The 15,651-nt window shown below is 36.0% G+C and overlaps 1 protein-coding gene across 1 annotated transcript; it reads left to right on the top strand.

Moving 5' to 3' along the window:
* The first annotated feature begins 1,546 nt into the window (after positions 1 to 1,546).
* On the top strand, positions 1,547 to 10,410 carry LOC136823574 (ZP domain-containing protein-like). The gene is made up of 7 exons (XM_067079760.1): positions 1,547 to 1,695; positions 6,892 to 6,962; positions 7,279 to 7,517; positions 8,442 to 8,610; positions 8,947 to 9,163; positions 9,448 to 9,746; positions 10,199 to 10,410. The coding sequence occupies exons 1-7, from the start codon at positions 1,685 to 1,687 to the stop codon at positions 10,408 to 10,410; spliced, it is 1,218 nt and encodes a 405-aa protein (XP_066935861.1). The 5' UTR covers positions 1,547 to 1,684.
* The last annotated feature ends 5,241 nt before the right edge of the window (positions 10,411 to 15,651 follow it).

Genomic DNA, 15,651 nt, shown 5'->3' with positions numbered 1-15,651 from the left:
CATTTTGAGGCATATAGTTTTCCTGGGTATTTTTTCACAGGATTTTTTACAGTATTTTTTTCTATACTGGGTAGCACATCCCACGGGTCTCTTATATGAGAAAGAATGAAAACGTAAAGCGTGAAACCAAAGAAAGAAAGAAAAAGTTATAACTAGTTGGCAGATTTAAAACGATTAAAATTACGAGCTCTTAACAGGCGGCTAAAACCTCCAGAAGAAATAGGGAAATAAAAAAAATAAGAAATAAGCAACCCATGTAACGGTCGGACAATGACCGCTTTGTTTAAAGAGAAAGACGTACTAAGCATAAATTTTCTTTTCGGTCAATGACTCGAATCAAGTCAACCACTTTTATTTCCAAATAGAAAAACTGAGGTTAAAAATCAGGTTGATAATTTTTTCTTAAAGATATTTTAGGATAAGCACTTCAAAATGAATATACGTGATACAATGATTTTTATTTTAGCCTTTTAAGCTGCTTGTGTGCTTGTGTCTTGCAAAACCTCACGTAGAGTAGATCAGATTTGTTACGTCATTACTAGCAATAGTATACTTTTAACATAGCTCAAATTACTTTTTTAATTTGTCCATCCAGCTTTCCAGCCGGAGGATCTGGCTCTTTTTGTTGTAATAATGATGACTGGCTGCTCTTTGCAGAGGACACCCGGTTCCGTATTGAGCGGTCTAGGAGTCGTCTCATTAGAACCGTCTACGCGATGGTTTATACTGCGACCAGCTTGCGAGACACTGACACACAGTTTTTGGATCGAGTGCGTTAAGTCCAGCGTGAACCACTCGGGAACAAGGCCAGCGCACTCTCACCTCATCCACGATGGATTGTGGAATCGATACCTAGCACAGTCACCGACAGGCTTCTTGAGTTTCTGTCTACCCAATTCCCCTCACATGGCATGGGTTGGCCCGGGCGAAGATACATTCACTAGCCAAGTGAATCACAGCACATCTTGACCTTCTTTTGAGCAATAAATTCTTTCATTTTGTTTGTATGCATCATAGTTTCCACAGATGAGATTCAAAAACTTTCTTCTGTCAGCTCAAACTTGTCAGAAGTAAAAAAAAATCTACCAAAGTTTCTTTTCTGTTTACATTTTTTTCGGGTGATTTTTGATCCTAAACGATTCAGCCCAATCTCCGTAAGGTAAATTTCCCTGGATCATGCTTATATCCTAATCGATATCTATTACGTGAGATTGGATAATTTCGCGCAATAGATCCACTCCCCAAACTATGACGTACAGGTCAAATTTCACGGGACAGAGTTAGCCTTGAGATTTGGGCGCTAGCCCGCGGAAAACTCACGTAATAGATTCCGTACGTAATAGATAGCTTCTTGCTTAACCTCGCTATTGTGCAAACTACTAATGGGCTCATTAAAACAATGTTTGGGCGATCATTACCAAACAATGCACACGTTTGAAATCTAATGGGAATTAAAATTGGCCATTCAAATCAAACATTTCATAAAATTTACGCATTGGTCAATCTCTTGGGACATCAAAGTAATATAGATGTAAAACTATAAATTCGAAATGTTTAAAAATGTCATACACAAATACAAGCTCAATTTTAAAACAGTGGGACGTGTAGCAATAATACAGTAAAATCTGTGGTGTGAAAAACAAATAGCAAAATCGGTGATCCAAGTTTCAAAAGTCTTTCTACGATGCATTCAAGGTACTGTACTTGTAGGCTGCACGCATCCCCTAAAATAGTTTTTGATATAGGGGATGCGAATCAGACTCTCAAACTAGTTCCGACTTCGCAAATTTTTTGCTAAGTGATTTGGCGAGTTATATAATGCTGACGCAGGCTGACTATATCAAAAGTAATCAGAGGGGATGCAGGCAGCCTACTGTACTTGGAGATTTCTCTGTTATAATTTTTCATAATTATCAACAAAATTTAGAAATTACAATCTAATAGAAAGTGTTTGAGATAAACAAAAATTTTCATAGGCGTTGCGAGATACCCTGCAAAATTTATGGATTAGAGCGGTTTTTACGACACTGTTATTATTAATATTTCCCGGTTTATGGGGGAAATGTTTTTAAAATCGGCTTTTTAGGGAGGTTCGATGTAAACTTTTGAAAGCGGTCGCGCGATCTGAAAGCGTGTGATAATAGAATGAATAAGTGTCAGTAGCTAGTCTTTCCAAAGCTTTGGCGTATGCTATTTTATTACTATTGAGATAAAAACAATATTAAGGATATGGAAAACTGTGGAAGTTTGTCTCCCTAGTATTCTTGAAGTGAGAGACACATTTTAATTTTCAAACTAATTACCCAGTAAGCTTTGCGTTCACGTTTGGTTTTTATGCTCTGTGTTGCTCTAGATTGAAAGAGACGGTTGAAAGTGTCGTCCAGAGTCCAGTTCGCCATCGAAAAAACGGAAGGTGATAGAAATTGACCGTCAACCGAACATCCTCCCTCTGTTTTTCTACTTCCTATCTCTCTATCTCCTTTTCTATTTTCTGACTTTCTGAGACTTGTTTTCTAATTTCTACTAACTTTTCTATGATTTCTATGAATTTTAAACTTTCTCCAAATATCGACCCGGCCGGGATTCGAACCACCAAATGAAAGAGTCTATGAACAGGAACCCACCGCGCTATCCGTTGAGCCACACTCGCACAACAAAACACAAAATTTGGAAATACTTATAGAATGACAAAAAAGACGGGGGTAATGTAATTATAATATGGGTAAAAGTGCCCCTTTTTTAACCTGACTGAAATTCGAGCCGTTACTAGCAACCCTGCGGGGCCCAAGGCGCCGAGTATGCACCCGGCACAGTGACAAGCCGTTACTAGCAACCCTAACCCTACCTAACGGTTAGTTAATCAATTCTAAACAACAAAACCCCCGGAAACACAAAATCGTAGATAAGAAAAAAAACCATGTTCGACTGACGGTCAATTTTTATCACCTTCCCGAAAAAACGTGCATTTGAGGAAGCTGCAGAAGAAAAAACCCCTCTTCAATTAGATAATGTTTATCTAAGCCCAAGTAAGTTGAAGAAATACAATGATGTCATCAAATTTGGAAGCCCTTCAAAAGAAACAAAGACGGCTGTAGAATTTCCGTATCTGCCAGTTCCTGAACCAAAAGGTCACGGTCAGCCAGATGCACCCATACATAATCAATATTAGCGACATCACCCTTATCTGTGACATTGTATCAATTAAGGCATTCATTAATATTGATAACCGTCCAGTTGTAAGTGTGCAGCTTCCTTACATTACAAGAGTGATCCTGTCAACAAAAACGATTGTTGGGCTAATGACTCAACTGGTGCGCTGCAATGCCATTGGCTCTTTGGGGTGATTTAGTAAATCAAGTGGAGAATAGTGGAACCTATCGTGTTATCAACGCTTAAGTGAAGGCTGGGTATGGCAAGTTGTCTCTAACCACTAATTCTTCAACCAAAATTTACAATGATGACACTGCTGTAGCCCCATCCCCATTACCAACTAATCAGAAAACATCAGCTGTCAAGTATCCACCCATCAGAGTGATCAATTTGCAACGCAGGTATTACTGTACTTCATGTAATAAATTCAAAGATCCTACATCACCAAATCCAAACTTATTTTCTTGCTCATCATGTAAATCTAATATCTCAACCTGTCTCAACCGTACGCATGAAAAAGAAAATTAGTACTCTATTAGAATTTGAGGATGATCGCGAATCAGTCAAAGTTAGGTTTGGAGGAAGCCAGGTGGAGGAATACTTTAAAAGATTTGGCTCTGCCGTGCCCCGTGATGTTGATGACATCAGTATTGCCCTACTGCAGGACTGTAACTCGATCATGCTTTATGATGCACAAAATTATTGTATTGGGTTTAAGTAAACTTACTCCCTTGCTGTGAGACGTATAAATTTATAGAACTGTCATTGATGACTTTTATTATAGTAAAAGAAAATTTCTTTTGATATTTGTTTTCATTTACAGTAGCTGTCTTTTGAATTTTGCTGGAAAAAAGAATTGGAATTTTAATCTTGATCTTTTTATGACTTGGAGGTAAATTAAATACCATTCCGTTCTACTGTTACATTGTTATTTTTTGTTCTCTTTTGATGTTTGAAGGTGTGGTTATTAAGTTTTATCTTCACTCAGCAGTCTTCTGAACTTTGAAAAGAATCAATTTATAATTATTCTTATAAGAGTATGGGCTATGATGAGAATGTTTGTCCATATGTTAATATTTTTATATTTTGCCGCTAAAAACTGTAATTATTTCAATGCTGTTTTGCAGATGGACACAAATACCTTCAGTGAGCTTGTGTGTCTCTCATCATTGAAAAAACGTGCATTTGAGAAAGCTGCAGAAAAAAAAACATTGTTGTTTTTTGTTCTCTTTTGATATTTTTTGTTTTTTCTATTTTGTTCTGCCCTATATTTCAGCTATCCTGTGGCACTGTTTTGGCCAATCTTACTTGCCAGCTTTGAGAATAGACCAGTATTTAGCTTCCTTGACTTGCCTTTCTCAATCATATACTTTGCTTCTGCTGTTCTTAATTTGTATTTTCATATTCTAAGCGTATATAGATTTTAATATATTTTCATGGATACTACTTCATATTTTAAACTGTATAATAACTTAAAAAAGAAACTCTTCAGTTTTTCCTGCTCTTTTGTATTTGATGTTCTATGAATTTATGTGGATTTAAAAATATTTTCATAGTACTTTATATTTTATACTGTAAATAGCTCAAAGAAACTCTTCATTGCAAACATTATGTAGGCTTGTCTTTAAAAAAAAGCTGAGGTAAGTTATGGCATGTCTCAAAAACATGAAAATTTTGACACATGCCATAAGTCACCTGGGACACCAATATACAATACAATACCTTAGGGAACTAAATCCCCCCCCTTTTTATAATTTTGTTTTACTAATATTTTTATTTCGACCGCAAAAATTAGATGCAAAAAGCACTAAAAGATTTCGACGTTACTTCTCAAACACAGCTTGATTTAGGCCAATTCTCTACTTCCTAAGTACCAACTCCTACTAAAAAACTCAGCAATTTACTTATGTAGTATAATTAAGCTCTGAATGTCGATTTAGACTGGAATGGCTTTTAGAATAAAAGTCAATTTAAATATCTGCAGGCTACGGCACTATCTTCCCCCAGTAATGAAAATAGGGGGTAATTCCCTGCGACGAACGAAATACACTTGTGAAAATATGCAACATGATTTGTCAAAACTGAGGTTCGGAATTCTCGAGTTATGACGTCATCACTAGCATTTTCCATCCGTCGTGGCGATTTTCATCAAAATATTTAACCTCGCTATTCATGATATTCATGACGTAATCTTTTCCACGGAAGCACCCGAGATAACCCGGAACTAGTGGCAAAATAACAAAAGACTTTTGCCACTAGTCCGTATTATTTCGTGTGCTTCCGTGTAAAAGATTACATCATGAATTGAGAAGAATTAACGGAAATCTCCATTCCAGTCTTTATGAACGGACGATGGATTTCAAAGTTCAAAATCAAGTGTGAAAATGTTAAAAATTCATTGGGGCATAAATTTTTTTAAAAGGCATCAAAAATATATTTGCCAGGACAGTTAACTGTACTTTGATATTATTTTTCTTTCTTTTGATATTAATATTCAATGTTTATTCCGTATTTACATCCAAATTTATTAACCCTTCTCTGTGCTGCTTCCTTTTTCATTTATTATTTAGACAAAAAAAGAAATTTTTATATGAAAACTGAATTGAACTTTTAATATCGCGCCGCACCTAAAGTAAATTCACAAAAATTTAATAAAGCGCCAATTGAGAAAATTTGAGTTAAATCATTAAAATAAATACCATATTATTAAAGTTAAAATAGATGCTGAAAAATGTATCCAATCCAAAAGTTAATTTGTGCTTAAAGAATTTGGGCTACTGTTGGGTATCTAGGGGGTATGCCCCACGTGGCAAGATTTCAATACGATAACATGCTATAGTAGTATATATGAATGATGTAGATAAAATGATCTCCAGTACACCTTGGGGCCACCGCAACCATAAAAAGCGCTGCGAATTCTTTAATCTTGAATTAATTGCAGATGTTTGATATGGAGAGGTGGTCTAAAAGATAAACGAAGCAAAATTTTCACATTCATTAATTTAAGATATTTTACCTACGACCCGGTCGATGAGAAGTAAAATTTCTTAGAACTTCTCTAAAAAACTGGCAGAGAGACCAGCTAGTATCATGATACACAATATTTATAAAGGCAAGAAACATGGATGATAGCCAAAAGTCCGTCATCCGGATATAAGTCCGTGAACATGTCTAGATCATCTATCGCGGACGGTTCCGTGTATGTTACCACAAGGAAACTAATTTAACAAAGTATCGCTCGAGAAATTCGATGTAAACAACCTCTATACGTGCAACGCTCGCGCCTATCACCGCGTGCGTGTGCGAAGAAAACAAATTCTTATCAGGGTGTATTTGTAAAATACTCTCTTTTCTATAGTATATTTATTTGATAACTTTATTTACAGTGATTGATAGAGTTAAGGAATAAGAAGAAGTAAGGACAAGAATTTTTGTTTCATCGTTAGAAAATAATTTCAATTACAATTTTAAAAGCTGTTGTTGGGAAATATTTTGTCGCATATTTGCGAATCTTGTTGTCTTTGTTTTATCAAAAGATAGGTAATGAATATGTCAAAAACGTCTGCACTCCCTCATAAATTTTGCAGGGTATTTCGCTACGCCTATGATGGAGCAGCAACACTTTTTATGTTTCATGTTTACTTAATTGGGACAACTCGCGCAAAATTGAAAATCTGGATTGCTGAACTTACCTGATCACTTAGGGAGCAAAAGTACAATATTTTTTGCTCCTTTTTATAGAAACATGACTGGTTTGTGGCTGTCAATGATTTGTATCTCGTATTTGTCGATGACCGTCCAAGCTGAATCAAGTAAGAATTCTATTAATACAATCATGGGCAAAACATTTTTGACAAAGAAAATTTTCCTGCGAAACACCACAAATGACCGTATTAAGCACGGTAAACTACAATTGGAAAGTAGAGTTTTAACTTTGAGTTTAACACGAGACATAATAAGACTTAGGACCTAAGGATCTCAGGATTTAAAGGCTGAAATTTGCTCCAATAAAACTTGGAATTTAGCCTAGAAGCCACCGAACCACTCAATTTTAAGAAGTTTTTATAGTAGGGTTCTGTTTCTATGTGTCTTTCAGCTTTCTGAAATTATGATTTTTCACTATTAAAGATACAACCAAAAAGGATTTCTCGATCGAATGTGATACCGAAAAGATGACGATTTATATTCTTAAAGACAAAATATCAATTCCTGAAAGTGATATTTCTCAATACAATGTTTCATGGAATGATCCTACTTGTGGACCAAGTGAAAAATCAAATGAAACATATTTGGTTTTGGAAGCTGGTTATTCGTCTTGTGGAACCAAAGCTGTTGTTGAAGGCGATCATGTTATTTTCAAGAATAAGGTATTTTATAGCTTTGATTTTACAACCTGAGTTCTTTTATAGAGTAAATCAGAAGAACACCCCCTTTCTCACAGACTTACTGGGAACCCTTCCCACTAGAAAAATTGTTCAAAATATCGTCCCCGGTGGAAGATTTTACTCTAATTTTTGTCCCCATTAAAATGAATAATAAAAAAAACCAATCCTCACTGCAACTCGCTTCTGAATTGAAAACAAAAGAATTTAGATCTCCAGCCATAAAAATATGGGATATCAATCCCCACTGAGTTTCAGTCTGTTATATTTTTACCCCCTGGCTGACAAAATCCTAACGGGTCTGGGAGAAGAGGTGTAGAAGATACCGAAGAAACTCTAAAAGCAACTCTCAGCACAATTATTGCAAGGCAACTCAGGCCCGGTGAAGGCTCAAAATAAGATAGATTTGCTAGGAATTTGCTCAAAAAGTGGGGAGGAGGAAGTCTCCCCGCTTCTGCCGGGCCTGTAACTAAGTCCATTTGGGGCATAAGAAGCCTATTGATATTCAAGCCGAAGGCTTGAAAGGAATCCTCATGTAAGCAAGAGTGAAGCGTAAAAAGTTACACGTGCATTTTGGATGATAGATCAAATCTGGACAGTTTATTTGTTTTCGTAATTTTCTTTTCTCAAAATTCTACTCTTAATATAGTTTTTTAAACGAAAATACACGAGGGCCAAGTAACGAAAAGGGCGAAAAAAGTAGCTTCATATCCTACATAGAAGATTAGACTCTTCCATTCTGCTTTATACACCCCTGTCTCACAGGCCCAATGGAATTTTCCTATGTGGATCAAGTTTAAAGTCAATTCCCCACCGGGGATGAATTTTTCGCCAAATTTTCTAATGGGGCTGGGGTCCCAGCGGGTTCGTGACACAGGTGTGCCTTTATTAAAGAAACTCTTTTACCAGGTATCCATCAATTTGAACAAAACAAACGCATATCAAAATGATCTCTTGGAAAGGATTGATACCTTCGCCACATATTCCATTGAATGCAATGTTCCACAAGGTGTGAATGTAACACATGAAAATGGAGTGAATATTACCAAAACAGCAGATTTGGTGGAAGGTGTATCAAGTAAGTTAAAGATATCAGCAATTAAAAAGTTCTATGAAGCAACTTGCATGGGACATAACGCAGCATGCCACATAAATTATATTAGTGGAGAAATCTTTTAATTTTCTCATTTTACTGAGAACTTAAAAACAAATTGAGATTAGTTTCAGACTCAAATCTCAGAAATAGCCAAAAGAATGCTGAAGCAAGTAAGTTTATAGACTAAAAACCTTTTCGATATAAAGCCCCCTTTAGTTTTTGAAAATTAAGGTTGGTCGAATTTCTCCATAATTTTGTGTACAGGTTGATGCATTCTGAAAATGATGGTATTTTACTATATCCACTTTATCTTTCTAGGTTCGACTGACGAATTCACTGTCTCGATGAATCTCCATAAATCATCAAACTTTAATGAAAGTCTTACATATCCTGCAGTTATTGATAGATTGGGACGTTTCAATTTGGAACTTGAAATTGACACTGTTGCAAATTTGTATATCATTCCACGAGATTGTCATGGTACTTCTACTTCTGATCGAGATGGCGTCAATCAGGAAGCTATTGTCACGGACGGGTAATTCTTTTTGATTACATTTTCAAGCTTTAAATCCTGCTCTATTGAATAATGCAGGTTCCATATGATTTGACCATGATTGATGGAAAAATCACTCGCCGTATTGAACATTTCATCAGCAAAACTTGTCATTTTTGCCTTATTAGTCGATAGGGAAATATGTAGTGAAAAATTAGGTAGCTAAATTTTAGTAAATGGCTAATTCTAGCCATTTACCCTGCAAAATTAATGGAATTTTTTTGTCAATTTTATCTAAACAAACTTGACAATTTCAACTGTTTTAGATGTCCAAATGCTGACCACGTTTTCAAAGAAGAGTCTACCGCTGACAATGGCAAAAAATTCCGATTTTCATTGAACGTATTCCGATTCAAAAACTCGAACGGTATGGTCTACATTCATTGCTCTGCTCACATCTGCTTGAAGAATAGCAACGAAACAAAATGTCAATTCGGTTGTGGTGAGAACAACAGACGACGAAGACGTTCAGTGGAAGACAATGCTTTGACACAACTAAATGATGATTTGTCCAAAGATTATGACATCCGAACTGGATTGATTATCGTAACGGAAAATTCTAAAAGTGAGTTGAAATTTATTATCCTTGACAAGAAAATACTAAAATACAGCAACTTTATCAAAATGTAACTCATCGACTGTTCATCCGAAGGATTCATGGGCTCTCCCTTATGACACCCCTGTTTCACTGACTCGCTTGGACACAAGCCCCATGGGAAATTTGACAGAAATTCCATCCCCTTTGGGAAAATACCCTTTGATTCCATCCCCACTCGAAATTAAATGTTCAAAAATCGCACTCTCAAATCGTCCCTGCTGGATTTTTTAACTTTGGAACAATTAAATTGCTATCCCCATATTGGGATAGAAGAAGTTTTATCCCACTTAGGAAAAGTTCCACCAGGGCTGTGAGACAGGATGGTGTCTTATCTCAATCGAGCAGAGAGAGCCGTGCGGACATTTTCCTTTTTGTACTGCACAGAGAGCTAATAACCTTTCAATATTCCTTATTCCTAGATTACAACAATTCATTCCAACAAGACACCCAAGAAACATCCAAAAATGCTCAATTCTTTCAAACCACGAGCAATATCATTCTCATTGCAATCATCTTGGTGATGTTGACTTTCGTTTGTTCTCTCTTGGTTTTTATTGGTTTACGCCGTCATCGAAGTGGTTCAAAAAGATATGGTGTCCCTGGATCCCCTTCGAAGATGGAATTGAGTTGAACTGAAAATAGAAACTAAATGTTTAAATACATACCGGTAAATACACTTAGCTATGAAACTTAGTGGAATAAGTATCGAAAAAAGCTAAAGTTTTGGTTTTTGTTAAATTTATTTTTTATATTTTGTCCTAATAATTAAAAAGTTTTAAATTGCAAATTAATAAACTAAAAATATTGAAAGAGAAAATTTTATACTTGAAAAATTGTTCGGTTGATATTGCTTGGGTTGAATATTCAATTTCTTATACATAGCATGCTTTTTGCATTATTCTCGCAATATAAAACGTCATAACGACATATCATTAGCAATTAACTAGCTCGGAGGAAAGCTTTAGTCTCTTTTGGGAATTGGATAAGTGCTCTTTGATGAGGAACTGCAAAAAAAACTATGAAAAATCATTTAATGGTGGAAGGAGGAACAATTCGTTGATTGATCAAAGTGATCAAAAAATCAAATCAAATCAGGATCAAAAAAAAAATCAGATCAAATCTATCGATCTAGTGATTAAAAAAATACTATTGACTTGAAATTAAGTGTTGGGTATCAACCTGAGTATCAGAGGTTGAGCTATCAAAGTCTAGGAAAGAAAATAATTTTTTTTTTTTTTTTTTTTTTTTTTTTTTTTTTTTTTTTTTATCTATAGTATAGTCCCACGAACAAATAGTACAAATCTAAAGGTTCCTATCCTCCCGCAAAAGGACCACCAGATCATACCGCCAGGAGGAAGGAACCCCAAATGAGCTTACAAGATGAGCAATAATAACTAAGAAATGAAAATATATATAAAAAGAAAATATATATAAAAAGAAAAAAACAACAAAAACTAACTACAGAAAATAATTGATAACAAAAATAAAAATAAACAGAAAGAGCTAGGAGAGCACTTGGAGCATAACACTAGAATAACGGTCCCCCAAAACGTCCAGTATCGCAGATGAATTTTATCGTTATGCTCAATATATCATGATTTTGGACAACGCTAAATTCGGGGTCACCATAAAGAAGTATTCTACACAATGTTCTGGGATTAAATGGAAACAAAGTTATGTCAAGTTGAAGAAGGCTGTCAAACATAACAAGTCTGTCGTTAGAGTAATCAGAGCAATGCACCAAAAAATGCTGTGTTGTTTCGACTGAATTTTGTCGACAGTTGCAAAAAGGGTCGACTGTGTCAGCAAAATTGTGCCTGAACTTATGCTCACGAAGATGACTGAAAACCAACCCTTAATCGGTTAAGGAGAACCACGCCCTTGTTGTCACTAGCTTTGAAAACTGAGTTAGCACTGGGTCTGAGGAATTGGAGAATTGCTTGCTTAAAGGACTTAATAGTTGGAAGATTCCGTATATGATCTCCGAGGTTATTCCATTCATTTATGCAAAAAGGAAAGAAAGAGGCACGATAGCGCTCGGTTCTACAGAAAGGTGCCTCGAGTGGTGGTTTTATCCTTCGTCCTGCATTGCGCTCTTCCTCTCCTCTCTGGGGAGGAAGAATATTCGTAAGATAAGCAGGAGCAAAGCCATTGATTATTTTATAAAAAAATACGAGTCTTCTAGTTAACCGCCTGTTTGCCAGGCTTTCAAATCCTAGCTCAAGGTAGATTTTTTCTCTGGATGTTCCTCTGAAGCATCCGGTTATTGCAAGACAAGCATCATATTGAACAGACTCGAGTTTTTCAGAGAATGAGGAATTACCAGGACGATCATATACGATATCTCCATAATCTAAGTGTGGTCTAACATAGGTTTTGTATATAGTGACAAGAGAATCCCTGGGTAGAAACTTGCGAAGTCTGCGAATAAGACCAATACCTTGATTAGCCTTTTTTATTTTTTCATCAAGGTGACGGTCAAAGGCCAGCTTTTGATCGAGTATGAGACCAAGATGTTTTTGATGATCCTGAACTGCAATGGCTGCATTATTGAATGTAATTTCTGGGGGGTCAGGTGGATTTAGCCTCCTGGTAAAGTACACTTCAACTGCCTGTTTAGAAGGATCAGGGTTGAAGGACATTTTCCATTGATGAGCCCACTCACTTATCTTCTGCATGTCACTGTTCAACTCTTGAGAACAGCGAATATGATCTAGGATGAGTGAAAACAGGGACGAGTCATCAGCAAAAATTTTGATTATGGAAAGGATTGCCTCAGGGAGGTCGTTAATGTAAATCAAAAAAAAGAGGGGTCCGAGAATAGATCCCTGGGGTACACCGGCCAAGATTTCTGTCCAATCAGAAGCCTGACCATCAAGAACCACCCGCTGCGATCTCCCATGAAGAAAATTCTGGATTAATGAAAGAAGGGGGCCAGAAACACCATATGACTTGAGTTTGAATAACAAACCATCGTGCCAAACTCTGTCAAAAGCTTTGGAAATATCAAGGAATACTCCACGAGTGTCTAGAGGTGGATCAACATCAAAACCATTCAGAATGTCGTGTGTTATAGATAACAGCTGAGACACACAGAAAATAATTTTTACTACTTCTTGCTGATGTACGTGAAACGTTCAATTAAAAGTAATAATTGGCTTCTTGGCGTAGGTTTGAACCAACTTGAAACGTTGTAAAAATGAACTTATATTACCAAACGGTTTAAAATGCAACGAATTCACGTTGACAAATAACTCGAAGCTTGAAGTTTACTATAAATATAATCACTCGATCGTGCAAACTTAGATAATAAGAGACAAAGGAGAAGATTTGTAATTCTTTGTTCCACATTTTCAAGCAATTTTCAAGCAACAGCGTGTATACACCCTTACTCTAATGGAATGAATATCATAAACGATTTCAATGTTTGTATTACAAGGATTCAAATATTCTTATATTCAAATCTTTCCTTTTTATATAATTTTGTGCATTTCTTAGCAAAATGCTTGAAAACCCTTGTACATTATGGTGGGAATTAAACTTATCTGGCTGAGAAGAAATTAGAACAGTGCACTATAAGTGGTGGTTTCTAAACTTATCTGATCGAAAAACAGCTAGTACAGTGTACCGGGTGGTATCAATAAACCAGTCATGGAGAAAAGTCGCTACAGTATACTGAAAGGGTGGCATTAAAAGTTGGTTGTGGAGAAACGTTAGTACAGTGTTCTATAAGGGTGGTGTCAAAGCCCCGGGCGTGTAAGAAAGTTACTAGAGTGTACTAAAAGGGTGGTGTTAAAGCCTAGTACAGTGTACTAAAAGAGTGGTATCAAAAATCCGGTCATGGAGAAAAGTAAGTACAGTGTACTAAAAAGAGTGGTGGTCTGATTTTCCAAGATATTGGATTGTCGTCATGGTTACTTTTTTCTGCCTTGATTGCGCTCTGAATAGAATCTCGATTGGTTGGTACAGGTCGAAGTATGATTTCAGCATGTGCTTTTCACGGTAGTTTGGTATTGATCATACATGATTCTGGTCAGATTTTCCATAATTCTAGCCATAAAACTTTGTTTACTTATTTAAACCTTCTAGTGCGCACTTTCTCATTTCAAAACGTGCACTTTGCGAGTCGAGAAAAGTATTTACGGATTTTGCCTGACTGCGTTAGGTTAGATTTTTTTCATTGTTTAATTGCATTTATAACATTCACAGGAGTTAGGAAAGACATTTTAATTTTATGTCTTTTCACTTATATTGAATCGTTGGGTCCAACCAAAATATTTTCAGGCTTACCCACAAAAGGGCCGTTGAACCTGGTTTGGGGATGTGTGGTACAAAAGGCCGATGATCATTCACTATTTTCTCCAATGTTAATGAAATTATTTTGATAAGTCTTGGGTATTATCCTGAGTATCAGAGGTTGAGTTTTCAAAGAATATATCAACCTCTGACGACCAAAATTATAGAAATTTTATCGCGTATGTGTCAATCTAATCACTGTAGAATTAAAAAGAATGCGACTTTTAGTCCTTGAGATTTTCGACCATAGTCGGTAACAAAAGGTGACGAAATTTGGTGAGTACGAAATTTTTTTCACACGAATATTTTGGCCCACACTACAGGAATTTATTCACTGACTACAATCAAAGTCATAATATTTGAGAAAAAAGGAAAATTCCCCGAAATCTTACAACCACAAACGATTTGGAAGCGCTCTAAATTAGGTTGGACGGGTAGAGTTTTATTTTAACTCTGAGTTTTAACGCTAGACTTAAGACTTGCGGAACTGAAAGTCCAAGAATGATCCAATAGGGTTCAGAATATAGCCTGGATGTCTATAAACCCCTCCCGAATTGAAATATTCGAATAAATATATCAATTTGCCTAGGCTGCACACATCCCCTCTGATAAGTTTTGATATAGCAATAGCGACTTTTTCACCCGAACTTTAATTGCTGAAAACGAGGAATTAACCAAAATTCCCAATATATTTCGACCCTCCTGATTGTCTCTGAAAATAAACAATGCCAAATTCTGCTCTGCGGGCGGGGCGTCTAATTTCAAACTTAAAGGCATATTTTCCGGTTAAAAATGTCCCTTTCTTCGAATTTATACTTATAGCCAGAAATTTTTGGATTTCCATGAAAGTGATATTTTCAAAAAGTGAAATATTTGACAAAATACTGATTTTGACTCGTCGAAAATGCTTCAAAATGGTCGGAAAAAGGTTTTTTTTATTTCAAAATTTTCAGCTTTTCTCGTAATTTTAGACCCAGATCGCAGAAATCGGCATTTTCAATTTTCAAAGACAATCAAAGTCATAATATTAGAATATTTCTGGTTGTAATGCGCCATCGAAACGTCGGAATATACATGAAAATAAATCTCTTTGAGCTTGAATCATCTCGAATCTCAAATTTGAAGACGCCCCTTTTGTTGTCATGGAAGGCAATTATACAATTTACATATGGTTGCTATCGGCAGCAGGCGCATCCCTCCTATTGATCATGCTTTTAGCGCATGATATAAAAGAAGTTTCGTAACACAGACTTATGAAACGATTTAAAGTATGTAAGGCATAAATTTTGCCACACACATGGATCTATCTCATTTCATTAATCTTTTTCAAACTAAATAAAAAACTAAAAAAATCATTACCAAACCAAAGAAATTGACTTCCCGTATTGCGGTTATCCCTTTCTTTCGAGCCGGAAATTTTCCTAGATGTTGATTATATGTTGGCGATCAAACTTTTACAGCCTTTTGAAGAGATAGTATAATGGCCAACTCAATGACACCACAATTTTTGCGAAAAAATCTAAGTTGAGGTTCAAAGTTCACAAATGGAACGAGCCTGATTGGTTCTATTCGAGAA

Source organism: Clytia hemisphaerica, unplaced genomic scaffold (assembly GCF_902728285.1).
Source record: "Clytia hemisphaerica strain Z4C2 unplaced genomic scaffold, Clytia hemisphaerica genome assembly, whole genome shotgun sequence".
NCBI classification, from domain to species: Eukaryota; Metazoa; Cnidaria; class Hydrozoa; order Leptothecata; family Clytiidae; genus Clytia; species Clytia hemisphaerica.
The sequence above is the reverse complement of the archived record's forward strand: the minus strand, read 5'-3'. Positions and strand labels throughout refer to the sequence as shown.